A 13,258-nucleotide genomic window follows, 5' to 3' on the forward strand; every position below is an offset into this window, starting at 1 on the left:
CTGCCTGCTTTTTGAATTTTAAAAATATTGAGAGAGCAACATACAAAAAACAGCGTTCGCCACCATACCTTACATTCCCTTATTATGGTTACTTAGCCTCAGTGAATTTTTCGCCTTTCCAGCTTAAATAGTTTGTGAGAAATTTAGGCAAATTTTGAGAAAATTGAAAAAAACTCAAAATTTGTTTAAAAAGAATTAATTTTAATATAAATTTAATATCACATTTTGCATCATTAAAATAATATAATAACTAAACCTATTCTGACTCAGAATTTTCACCCAAATTTTTGTCATCTTCAAATTTTTCGTCAACTAGGTCGTGTTCGTTAAAGGTTGCATGTTCTACATTTTCAGGGGTGATTTTACATTCACTTGCTGTGTCTGATTCGTCGAAGATCAAAATGTCTTTTACAACATGAGTAAGTTCAATGACAGTCTTAAGTTTTTCTTTAAACCGGGTTTATAAGTTGATAGAACTAATAAGAACGCCAGGTGGTACTATAGTCCATAAAAAAACTCTTCAAATTCGCTTTCCTACTTATTTTACGAGTGTGGAATTTGACTTCTTTAATTTTTGACTACCTGATTCTACACAGTGCAAAGTCATCTTCTGTGATAAATCGAATTTTGAGTTCTTTTATTGAAAATTAAGAGTTAGTAAAAAAATTAAGTCCGAATGATATATGGACTGAATCGTTATACCAAGGTTACAGAGGGGAGAAGGCCTTTCTGGTACCAAGGATTTCATTTCTCTCAAGGACACTGGAGGTGCAAAGTGTATATAGGCCGAATTAATCAATTTACCTTCTAAATTCTAGCAAGACCAAACTACAGCTCATACGGCGTTATCAGTCAAAGAGCATCAAGTAGAAAAGTCGGCATGATGTGCTAGGTCTCCCGATCTGAAGCTGATCGAGAACATATGGTAATAAATGCTAAAATAGTACCAATCAAGAAAACGTCCGTGAAGGTCTTTCTGAATTTCGGACCACCAAACTTTTTCCAACTATCGTTTAAACTTTTTCCAACTATCTTAAACGATAGTTGGAAAAAGTTTAAACGATAGTTGGAAAAAGTTTGGTGGTCCGAAATTCAGAAAGAACTCTGTATGAAGTTAATCCAATCAATGCCAAAAGGAGTCAGAGTCTGTTATGTTGCCAAAGATGGCTACTTCAAATACTGATTTGATATTCCTCTGTAAATACATGTAGTTTTTTTCATTGTTTAATTACAATTCGAATTTGCATTAAAGTTAAAAAAAAAAAAGAAAAATTTATGTTTAAAATAAATATTCGTTTTTTCTATCAAATATCAAAAAATTAAAAAACACTACCTTAAATCGTCTATGCATTTCTACCTTAAATCGTGCATTTTTTTATGGAAAACTTATTTCTATCTGATAAAAAGTTTAAAGTTCGTTTTTATGTGCATAAATAAACAATATCTCATAATTGATGTGTGGTGAAAAAATTACTTCAAAATGTTGAACAGTTCTCTGGTTCTACACTATTTCCTCTTTTATTATCAGATCGACGCATAATGCCATGGTCCCTCCAGCGGTCAAAGATTAAAAATTAAAAACTTCTAATAAGCAAAAGAATACTGAGGTACATCACATGAACCTCCGCTAATATTTATAAAAATTGTTGAGTTTCTTTGACAAACCTAAGTGATCATCAAATATCTATTGCTATGTTTTGTTAAAAGTTATACGAACCCGTCATTTCAAAAAGGATATAAGTCCGTTAAAAATTTTAAAGATCAAGAAAATTATGCTTCTTATCAAAAAAGTCTTTGGTGATTATAAAACTTAATACAGGGTTGATAAATAAAAAAACCTAACTTTTGTGAATTTAATTTATTATAAAAAAATATAGATCATGCAAATATTTTTAATTTGAACCTCTGGATTAATGCCTTATTCGAAATGAATTTTTTTTGTACATATAAATCAAAAGATTATCAAAAAACTTCTTAGCTAATCATCATTTATTTCCTGGTATTCATTGTTTGTTGAAGTTGTCAGCCATGCAAAAACTTCTGTATAGAAGTTTTAATACTCTACTACTTAACATTGAATAGTCTTTTATTTTTTTCAAATCTGGAATTTTTTTTTTTCATTTTTTTCAAATCTGGAATTTTTTTTTCATTGACATTTTGCTATTATGTGCAGGAGTATTATTTGATGGTAAGGGCGGCCTGGAACCCATCTTTTGTAAAAGCTGGAAACCATGACCGATTAAGCAATTTATGTATTCACGCTGTCACTAGACCAGGTATGGTTTTGTAACTAGACCAGGTATGGAATGTAAAATGTGAGACTTTAGAAATACCAAAGGTTGCTTTTTTGCCTTTGGGTATTCTTCTGTCACAGAAACACAGATAGCACTTATATTTTCAGTAGGTCTTCTTATTTCAAAGCCAGCGCAACCATCTGAAATTAGGAGCAGTTCTTTGGCATCATTGTCAATATATTTTTTAGTATAATCAAACACAAAATTGTATACTTCATTGGGACCTTGTTCTCAACTCCTTCACAATAAGAATAAAATACTGATTTAGCTGTTTTAAGATCATATATGCAAAACTCATATAACCATAGTTGATGTAGATAAAAAATCTCCTGGATAGGGATATTTGAAAGTTGCAAAATTTGCATAATATCAAATGCACAGTTGGATCATTCTTGTACTTAGTTTCCACTTCCCGTATTTTCATATAACATTTATTTGCTTGTATTTTATGGATCTCAATATCTGCTTGATAGACTCTTTTTGCATTGTCATTAATATGTGGATTTTTTAGTTTAGTCGTCACACAGTCCACTGACATCATTTTGCTTTTTACCAAATTATAAACCAAAATTTTCCAAGAAATGTTTTAAGTAAAACTTATATTTAAAAAGATGATCAGGATATTTTCGTTTGTATAACTTGTGAATAATTTTCACAATGAGTTTTTCATCTAAATAATAAGATGATGCATCTTTATTGAAGTAGTACACAGTTTGAACAAGAAATGGCTTCATAAGGTTTCATACTTTAGTTAATGTATCACGAAGTAATGGATTGCACTATAATCCAGATTTACCTCTGTGATCAATGGGCTGTTCATTTCTTTTTAAGAAAACGTCAAACTTGTTTCATAGAAATTCCATGCATACTACAAAAGGTTTTCTTGCTCACTTTTTTTCTAACAGCGTTTATTTTAATGTGATAAATAAAAACAAATTCTCTTTTCTTAGGTTCTTCAGATCTAGGACTTTTTATCCTTATACTCTATATATCCTTCTTTTCAATTAACATATCCTTTTTTTCAATTAATGACAGCAAGTATGTGTCTTGGTCTTTTTTGTTATCAAATTTGGTAACAAACTGTTTAGTACTTTTCCTAACATCTTCAGATCTTCAAGCTCCATACATTTTGAATTACATCTGTAAATAAAGAAAATGATAAACATTATCTTAAGGTAATAATATAAGATTTATATTATTACTTCTAGGTTATGATTTACTACCAGTTATTGGTGGTAAAAAATCATGAGTAAATAAAATAATAAGATGGAAACACCAAGCTGCAAGAAGCTCCAGTATGTCTTGGTGCCAAATCATTCTCTTTGTAGTTTTTATGAGTTTCTCCAGCAATTTTAGCCTTATTTATTTAAGTATGTTTGTATTTTTCACTGTTAGTTATACCAGACACTCTTTGGCACTAGTCTGGTTTCGCCCACCCACCACCCCCCCACCCCACCCCCCTCTAATCAATTTTTTTATTTTTTGCACCTCCCCCTCTATTTTTATTTTGCAGATTCAGGAAGATCTTTGTCTGGATCGGAAAAAAATGCTATTTATTTTTATTTTTGACAAATAACAAGTACTTTAATTCACATTTGAGTATTCTATTTTTCCTATAAAAACGATGCTGCTTTTAACTATTTTGAAACTATTTTAATGATAGTTTTAAAACCATTAATTCAAACCGCTGACACTATTTATCTGGTTTTTACAATCGTTGAGGAATACAAAGAATAGAAAAAATGGTTGGAGTGTTAGCAACAAAACTGAAAAACTAAATTTATAAAAACTGCATCCACATGAATTTGCTGAGATAGTCAGGAATCATGTCTCCATGAGTTCCAAAGATTGCTTTAAGCTTTGTTTTGCTGCGACACCACATATCTTCAACTCTATTAGCTGTCACGTTTGCTGCTGGATCTATAAAGTGAAGTAAGTGGTTCAATGTTTCATGTTAAAAGCCTTGTGCTCCAAGAGTGTTGTAAGCATCTTACATTTCGCTCCAAATTTCCGTTCCTGGCCTTATCCATCGATGTATAATTGGCAAAAGAGTTGCTGCATTATGTTGAAGGATTAAAAAACCTTCCTTTTTTGTTGACTTGTAACCATCAAGTATCCATTGGCTTTCCACAATTCTGCCACAGTTATATTTGCAGCGAGCAAAAAGAGATTCGTCAATCTTTACAACACAGCAAGAGCCGCCTAATTGTACAGGATTATTTAAAAAATAATTTACTGCAACGTCTCTGCAAAACTGGTTCCAATTGCTAATCGTTTACCTGCATCCAATATCCAATTCTTTTTAACATCTTCTTGCGGCAGTCCCCAACTTTTGCCAGCACTCAAATGTATGTTATTCTAAAAATCTTCCACAACTTTAGTTTTGATTTCTCAAAAAACTGCCCTTGCGAATCTCAATAGCTTTTTGTGTACAGCTTTTGTGTACAGTTGTTCGCTACACTGCAAGTTAAAAAGGGATCAAATTATTACAGTAGCAAGCAAACCGAATTCTCTAAACGACTTTATGCATTCTTCGCGATTATTCATAAACCTAGCACCAATTTGAGTTAACAAGATTTTATCGAACATCTACGGTTGTTTTTCTAGCCCTTTAGAAAATTGTTTACACTTTACAAAAAACTGGTGATAAGAAGTTGTTAAACGACTTATTATAAGACATCAAAATCATTTGAAAAAATTCCAAATAATTTTATACTAGCCAACTGTTGTTATATATAGGCAAATGCCGGTTCTGAGCCATTGATACTTTTCCATACTTAAGGATGCAAAGATGGATGTGTTATGAAGATTTGTGAAAATGTGTTATTGAAGATTTGTTATGGTCTTACCTTTTTTATATCTTACCGTGCCTTGTTGTGTAGTGTCCTATGGCTAGAGTGTGAATTCCGTCTTCTGAGATAATTCTTTTGTCGTCGTTAGCGCTGAGTGCGACTTTGTTGATTTCTTCAGTGTAAACGTCATGATGATGGGATCGGAAGACGTTCATGGTTTTAAGCTTTTCTTGTTTATCCTTCAAGCAGTCATAGTAGTCTTGATGAGTGAGATGATTTTTAACCACGCTCTTTTTAACCCCTTTGCATTTTTTATGTTCTTCTTTTTCTTCAGGGATGTAGTAAGAGTAGAACTTGGGTCTAAGCCCAACAAATTGTGTGATTTGTTTACCACCGGTCTCATCCTTGAACTTGCCAATAACCTTTTTATTTTCGCCTACTTTGAATCCAGCGTTTTGAATGGCAGGATGGTCTTTTGGAAAGTCGCTCGTGTCAAATTTGCTTTTTACATCATCAGCAATGTCTTTGTAAAAATCTTCTATTTTAATTTCGTAAATGAGCGAGTCGGTATCGGTCATGAGCAGTTTGGCTTTATCACCGTATTTAGGCTTCATGTAGTAATAGTGGTGTTCAAACATCAAAGTTTTGCTGATGTCGAGGATGCTCATTCCCAAGTAAACGGGTTTGTCGTAAGTGACTTGTGTTTTCTTCATGTGAATCGCGATTAATTTTTCATCAAAAATGGTGTTTCGATCATAACGAGGACTTTTAGATAATTTTAAGACTTCTTTTCTTGTGGTGACAAGTTTAATATCAACGTGTTTTAGAATATTTTCCATGGTTTTTCCAAAGACGGAGTTGTTCATAAGTTTAAAAAATTCTTTTTCAAAGTCGTTTTTAGCATATTTTCTTTTTTCGGTGTTGCCATTGATGTATGATTTCATGAAAGGTTTTTCTTCAAAGGTGATTCCTCGATGAATTTTGGTGATGACTAGACCTAATCGTTCATAGAGTTTTAAGTTTTCATGGTGAACGACGTATTTTTCTTTATTGTTTAAATTGGGAACGAGTTTGGCTACTTTTCCAATGGTTAATCTTTCAGGAGCCAAAGGCTAATCGTTGTGTAAATCGTGAAGCTCTTCAGGATATCTCAAATCGACTTCAAGAATGCATGGCATGCTGCGCCAATTTTTAAGATCAGTCATCCATCTGAATCCTCTAACGGGAAGAGGTTTGCTCATAGCCCATCCATAAAGATTGTTGGCGTCTAAGTATTGAATGAATGTAGATGGTTTTGAAGGGTCATAGTCTTGCATGTATTTGTTATTAGCAGTTCCAAGTCAGTTTGAGATCATGCATATTCCGCCACGTATTCCTTTTTGGATCATGTTGAGCATATCAATATCGGTTATCAAATCCAATTTAATTTTAGTTTCTTTTAACATGGCGTCCCAAGCCAAGCAATTGCGTTTCAGAGAATTTTTTAATCGAGTCCACCCATTCATAGGGGTAAACTCCTTTTCTTAGTAGCAAATCTCTTTGTTCTCCGCTGTAGAATGAATTTAGATGTTTGCACATGATGTCTCCTTTTTTAGATCTTCTAGAAGCGCAATCTTTACAATTGGCTTTGCACTTGCATTTTTTTCCTTTCTTATCAAGACAGTCCTTTTTGCATGTCTTAAGGTCTAATTTAGAGCACTCCTCACACAAATCTTTAACAAGGTTGTCAGTCAAATCTTCTAACGAGCTTGACATGAACCTGAAGCTGTCAACGAACCTTAAATCTCTATACACTTTTATAGGTTTGCCTTTCTTATCAATCGAATCTCTCACTTTGATGCTTTTTGAGAAGCTGATGTATTTTTCTTCGCTGTTGGGTATGCAATTGAGTTTTCCGTTTTTTCCTCCTAATCTCTTGATGAACAAATGGCTTTCATATCCAGACAAGTTATGAAAGACAACGGGAATAAATTTTGGAATTTTATATTTTTTTTCGCAAGCTTTGTGAGCAGCACCACGGTACTTTCCAGTCAAATGACAGTGTTCCCATACTTTATCACCGTTAAGATCCTTTTTGAAAATGTGACATTCTGTTGTATCTTCAAACTTCTTCTTATCCTCATCAGTCTCTATTTTATTTTCTTTCCATTGTTCTTGTCGTGAATAACTATCGTCACAAATCTTTATAGAGTCTTCTTCAAGCCTGGTAACAAACATTTTACCTACGTCGTCCTCATCGCTTTCTGCTGTGTACTCAGATTTAATTTTAAAGCCATCAGGTCCTACGATGTAATAACAGAAGGAGCTTGGAACATGCTTTTGGTATTGTTTGGTGTACGACTCTTTACTATCATATTTAGTGTTGTCATCGATGGGTTTGATGAAACTTTCAAAGTCGGCATAAACACAGTATGGAACTCTCATACTATTGTTGTAGTTTTTAAACTCAAGGGTTGACCCTTCTTTAGGAAGATCGATTCTCATTGGAGCGTTATTATAACAGTATTCTCTGTGGATTTGAAGCTTTTCTTCTTGATCATAGTGCATGCACCTTCTGCAAAAATATTGTTTGTGTTGATTCTTTGATGCTGAAGAACCAGCAAACCGACTGAAATTTTTAATGAGGCAATAATGGCTGTTGTCTTTGTTTGAAATATGCCGCAAATTTACTCAGTGCTTTCGATCATGAAATTTGGATATTTGCATAGGTTGAGGTTTATTCATTTCATAGTGAAAGACGTTCACGCTAATATCCAGATTATTTTTCTCAAACATTTCGATTTGAGTTGTCTTTACAGGAAATTCCATTCCTTTAAAATTGAGCTCTTTAGATTTTAAAACCAAGTCTTCATCAATTCTTGAATTATGCATAGCTTTCATGTTAAGAGCTCTGGTGACACACCACTTGAAACATTCATTGTCGTTGTTTTCCATGTTGATGATGGCTTTTTTGTTTTTCAACTTGGCAGGTAGTTCCATGTAGGAAGAGCCTCTGAAAGGTTCATAATCGACAAAGCTGATATCCATTCTTAAAATCTATGACAAGACGCAATTAGATCCCATCTTGTTGTAATTGGCACCACGTTCCAAGATTTTTTCTTCCATTTCGGTCATTAACGTTCTTACATCTGTGCCCTCTAATATAAGTTCAGAGTTTGATGAAAAGTTAGCTGTCTGTGTAGTTTCCTCACCTGTTAAGATGCTTACGCGAGTCATTTCACAGACTAAAACAATTCTTGCTTTTGTGTTTCTTTCTCCTTTCATGGTTTGAATAGCAGACTCCCTCACCAAGTTTAGAAAAGGAACAATGTCTTGGTATCGAGAAGATGGCTCATATGAAAATAGTCTAGCAGAACGTTCTGCTGAATGCTTAGTCATATTAAACTTTACTGTATATGGACCACCTCTTGAAGCAGGACCAAATACGACGTCTTTGAGAGAATGGATGGTTTCTTCCATTCTCACGCTGCTCACTGCATTTTTCACCGCAGTTGGAACGTAGGGATCAACGAGAGCATTAAGTTGGTTAAAACCGTTGTAGACAGTCGTTGCAATTTTTGAAAGCCATCTTGGTGCAGGAACAGGTTTGGGTGTAATAACGTTTGTTGAATCGACAACAGGTGTGTCAAGGATGGATGCAATGTCTCTTGTTACTCGATTTTGCAAGCGAGCAGGACCAAACGAAATCAAGTCATTTGAAACAGGACGAGGAGCAGGCACAGGTCTTGCAGCAGGCCTTGCCTTAGTCGTGCGTCTGCCATACCCAATGATGGGTTTTGTATTTTGTATAGCTTTAATGAGCTCGGCTTTTCTCATTCTTGAGATGCCTTTGACACCTCGGTCATCAGCCATCTCTTTTAGCTTTTTCACAGTCATCTTATCCATTTTATAAAGGAGAAAAAAAATCTTTAACACATTTCAAATTATATCGTTATTAAAAATTTTAATTTTCAGCAAATTAAAATCTCGTTTCGACTTAATCACTTCTATTTGATAACCGTGTTTATTGTCAAAGTATTTCCAGTAGTGACCCGTTTCTTTTCTTAATTGGTAATGAGACTTGCATTCAGTCACTTCCCCCGTTTTAACATGGGTTATTTTATAAGTGAAGGGATGGTTTCTAATTTCAACAAGTCTTGCCCATTTAGGATCGACAGGCTTTTTCTCCTTTTTTGCATGCTTTTTTGGCCTTCCCACAGGTTTTCTTTCTTTCACCTTTTTCATTAATTCCTCTTTATCGAGCAAATTGTTTTCATACGCGATCAGTGTCAAAGCCAACAAATTGTTTGATGTTTTGTTAACGCCATTTTCCCTCAGCATCTCTCTCCTTTTTTGTGTAATGCATTTTTATTACTGAAAGATTTTATTCATCTTAATTCAATTTTTTCAATTCTTTAAAAAGAACTAAAAAAGAAACTAAAAATGATCTTATGAAACAGGATAATTGGCAAAAATTTCGCTTATTGAATCGTATACATGCGCTTGACCCATTTCATCAAATCTAATCGTATACTTTCTTCCCCACTCGTCATGTGCAGTAAATTCGCATCCAGCCGCATGAATTTCTTTGTCTTCATCAAACAGATGTGCACGACCCATGGTATCGAATTCAATCACATACTTCCTCTCCATCTTTTTTAATGTCGTGATTTTTTTAAAGCGAGTTCAACTTTTTCGGTTTCAAAGCCTCATTTCATCCAATTCGAATAATAAATTGGCGAGGTCGATTTGATTTTTCATCTCTTTTAGAGAGTCATAGTCTTCCATCAGCAATTTCTCTTCACTAAAGAGTTGGATCATTTGGTAATGTTCTCCGTCAAAGGAATTGACAACATCACTTTTTTTGCCCAATATCCATTTCAGATGAAAAATATCGTGTTTTAAAAGCCTTTTAATTTTGTATATGTCTGTTTTGCTAAAATCACTTCTCATGATTTCATCAAACAGCTGAATTCTGAGAAGGTGGAGTAATTTAATCATTTTGTGAATTGACATGTAGTTCTTTTCAAACGCATCTTTCATCAACGGTCTTCTCAGTTTACAATAAACTTTAAATTCAAGCTTGTGAATTTTTTCAAGCACTTTTCCAGACTGTCTGAGCTTGTCAACAAGTGTGCTTTGCATGTTATCCATCTTTTTTAATCTCCGTCAATTATTTAACTCGAATTCAATTTTTTTATTTTCAACAAATTTTCCATGGCTGATCAAGTGATTTTCAACCATTGTTTGAGGTTTTGGTGACTCCATTTTATTCATTTTTCAATTCTTAAAAAAGAATTAAAAATCACTTGTGATTTCCACGGTTTCAAAGAAACTAAAAAATCAAAGATTTTCCAGTGATCATGAAATGATCTTAAAAATCGCAGATTTTCCACGGTTTCAAAGAAACTAAAAAAATAGATGATTACCTAAAGGGCCTGTATAGTCTTCTACCAACTTACCATCTTTATCTACAGATAAATTCATGCCACAACAGATTAAGTTTAGCCCATTATAATTTTTAACTTTTATTTTTTCATCACCCGGCCTGTAAAATTCATACCCTCCAAAAAATTCATCTTTAAAAATTTTGCTTTGATTGTTGCCCATCTTTTTTAATCGTCGTAAATTATTTTACTCGAATTCAATTTTTTTTCAGCAAAGGGAAAATATTCGTATTTTTGGAGAATCGTTTCCATTTTCATTTTTGCAGACATTTTTTTCTTTTCTTCCTAATCGCAGTCCAATGCAAGAACGTATTTGTCGATCGCTCTCAGCTTTTCTTACTTTTTTAAATGAACCCACTCTCTGTTGTGCTCTTTGATTTTTTTCTCCATCCTCGAAAAGTCATCCTCTTTTTCTTCCCACAACATCGCGTAAAGCTCGTCTCTTTTTTCATCGATGTACATTTCAGGAATTTTGAACGAGCCACTCTCATCCTTGAACGTAAGAGCCTCGAGCTGTCTTTTCTTTTTTGCATCAGGCTCTCTTTTGCTGCACTCCAGAAAAAACGGGTGAAACGTCATTTTATTTAATGATCTCAATCTTAATTCCTTTTTCATCTATTTTTCCGTTTCGCTTCTCAAAATAATTGTTGCCGTGTCCCGTCTCTTTCATCGCTTTGTAAAGAGAGCCGTATTCGATCACTTCTCCTGTTTCAGCATGCGTTATTTTTACAGCCACAGGATTGTTTCGGATCAAACGGAGCCTTTCGTATTTGGAATCTATCGGCTTGACATCCTCCATCATCGCATTTTTGTCGATCAGATGGTTCTCCAGCGCAATCATCGCCAAACCCATTTTGCTTTTCGACGTTTTGGAAACGCCGTTTTCGATAAGTAAATTTTTCAAATCCGTTTTCGTATAAGTCATCCTTTTATTAAGGATTTATTTTTTTTTATCTGGGATTCTCAATAAATTCGAATACTCTGCACTTAATACACAACGTTCATTTTGTTTCCGTCGGATTTGATTCTGAGCAGCTTGTCAGAGATCACCACGGCAAAGGCTTGAGTGTCTGCAGGAACGTTTGCGTTAAAGGTGGCTTTAATTTGCACGTCCAACACGGTCGATTTTAACCTCTCAGCCTGCTTGCTCACGTCAAAAACGAAAATAGGACAAATGTGTCTGTAGTTCAGCGCTGTTATATTCGGTTGGGCGACAATTTCGCTTACTCCAAAAATCTTGTTGTCAAACTTGCACGCGTCTCTATAAGCCCTAGAAAATTTGTTGTTTGTAAAGGCCAAGTCGTAATCCACAGCAGGATACCTTTCGCTGTTTAAGGCACATACATGTTTTTCAAATCGCAGTGGTTGAATACGGAAGGGTTTAGATCTTGACTGCCGTCTTTATTGGTCTGAAATCCAACAATGATGTACCTTGGTCGTTCACTGGCTGATCTAGCACTTAACCTCCAACTGAACGTATTGGACACTGGAACGGCAATGGTGTCGCACTGTCTGGATCTAAACGACAACGGAACGTCCACTTTGGACTCGATGAGTTTGTAAAGACGGTTGTTTGCCATAACAGAGGGAGTGACATGAGGCATAAACAAAGACAGTTTGCTCAAGGTTACTTTTCCTGCGGCTGTTTCAGCGCTCTTAAAAATGGCATCAACGTCGCTCTTTCTTACAAGGGTTATCGTGTGCTTGAATCCGTAAAGAACTTTTTCGTAACCTTCACATAAACCAAAAATGTGCTTCAAAGAAATGCAAAATGAAAAGCTGCCTTTATCAGCAGGTTGCTTAATGATAAAATCCTGTCTTGCGTTAAAACCGCTATTGCCTACAAGATCGGCAAGGGCAGTGCTGTCTCTATTCCACAGCTGATTCATTCCTTCCGACACTTGGAACTCTACAGGATATTTCAGGAAACCCAGCATGGTAGTGGCTTGACCTGGACTGTATATGGTCTCAATCTCTTGATTCGACAACTGATAAGAAATCTGACTGAACAGGTGCATGATGCCGTTGTTAACAAGAGTAACCACATCCGCATCCGCATAGGAAGTACCGTCTGCTTTTGTCAGTCTTCCTTCCACCAAAAGGTAAGCATCACTGGGACGCGTGAACAAATCTTGCTGCTCAATGTTGATTCTTATCTCACCGGACGTGTTTAAATTGGTGCTAACCGGTTCATATTCGTGAAATTCATATCTCTCAATATCTTCATCAACGATGATTTCTTCTGTAATGTCTAAAACATCTGAATTTGCCATTTTTCTATACCAAAGAAAAAAATTGTTCAGATCCTTCATGCGATCTTCAGTCCTCTTCCCATCTTCACTAGATCTTGTATTCGGATGGCGTTTTTCATGGACAGAGACCCTCCAAGAGAGGAATAATCGCTGCTCACCTTTGGAGCTGATGGACCAACCATTCCGGAAATAATGTCTTTGCTTTTTTGAGTAAGAGCAACCTTTTGAGGATTAGGAGTTCCAGTCTTGGCATACACCTTTTCTAGCGCCTTTTTACCTTGGTCAATGGCCACATCTTTCGCTGTCGCAATCGCCGAAGAAGTCAACTCTTTCCCTGCAGATTTGGCAGCTGTAATCGCCTCTCTTCCCAACTCGCTTTTTGCAATCTTGCCAGCCAAATTAGACGCTGCTCTTGACGCGCCCGATGCTGCTGCTCTTTTTAAAAAATGACGCAACGTGTCCATGATTCCACTTCCTCCAACAACGTGTTTCTT

The 13,258-nt window shown here is 35.1% G+C and overlaps 1 protein-coding gene and 1 pseudogene across 1 annotated transcript; both read right to left on the reverse strand.

Moving 5' to 3' along the window:
* Positions 1-256: 256 nt before the first annotated feature.
* On the reverse strand, positions 257-7,633 carry LOC149884139 (uncharacterized; annotated as a pseudogene).
* A 3,589-nt stretch (positions 7,634-11,222) lies between these two features.
* Positions 11,223-12,785, reverse strand: LOC149884140 (uncharacterized). Its single transcript, XM_090098700.1, has 2 exons — positions 11,886-12,785; positions 11,223-11,438 (listed from the first exon to the last, which is right to left on the reverse strand). The coding sequence occupies exons 1-2, from the start codon at positions 12,783-12,785 to the stop codon at positions 11,223-11,225; spliced, it is 1,116 nt and encodes a 371-aa protein (XP_089954826.1).
* Between the last annotated feature and the right edge of the window lie 473 nt (positions 12,786-13,258).

Source organism: Hydra viridissima, unplaced genomic scaffold (assembly GCF_058129835.1).
Source record: "Hydra viridissima isolate aposymbiotic clone 2 unplaced genomic scaffold, HvirCarnegie_v1 scaffold_9, whole genome shotgun sequence".
Classification (NCBI taxonomy): Eukaryota; Metazoa; Cnidaria; class Hydrozoa; order Anthoathecata; family Hydridae; genus Hydra; species Hydra viridissima.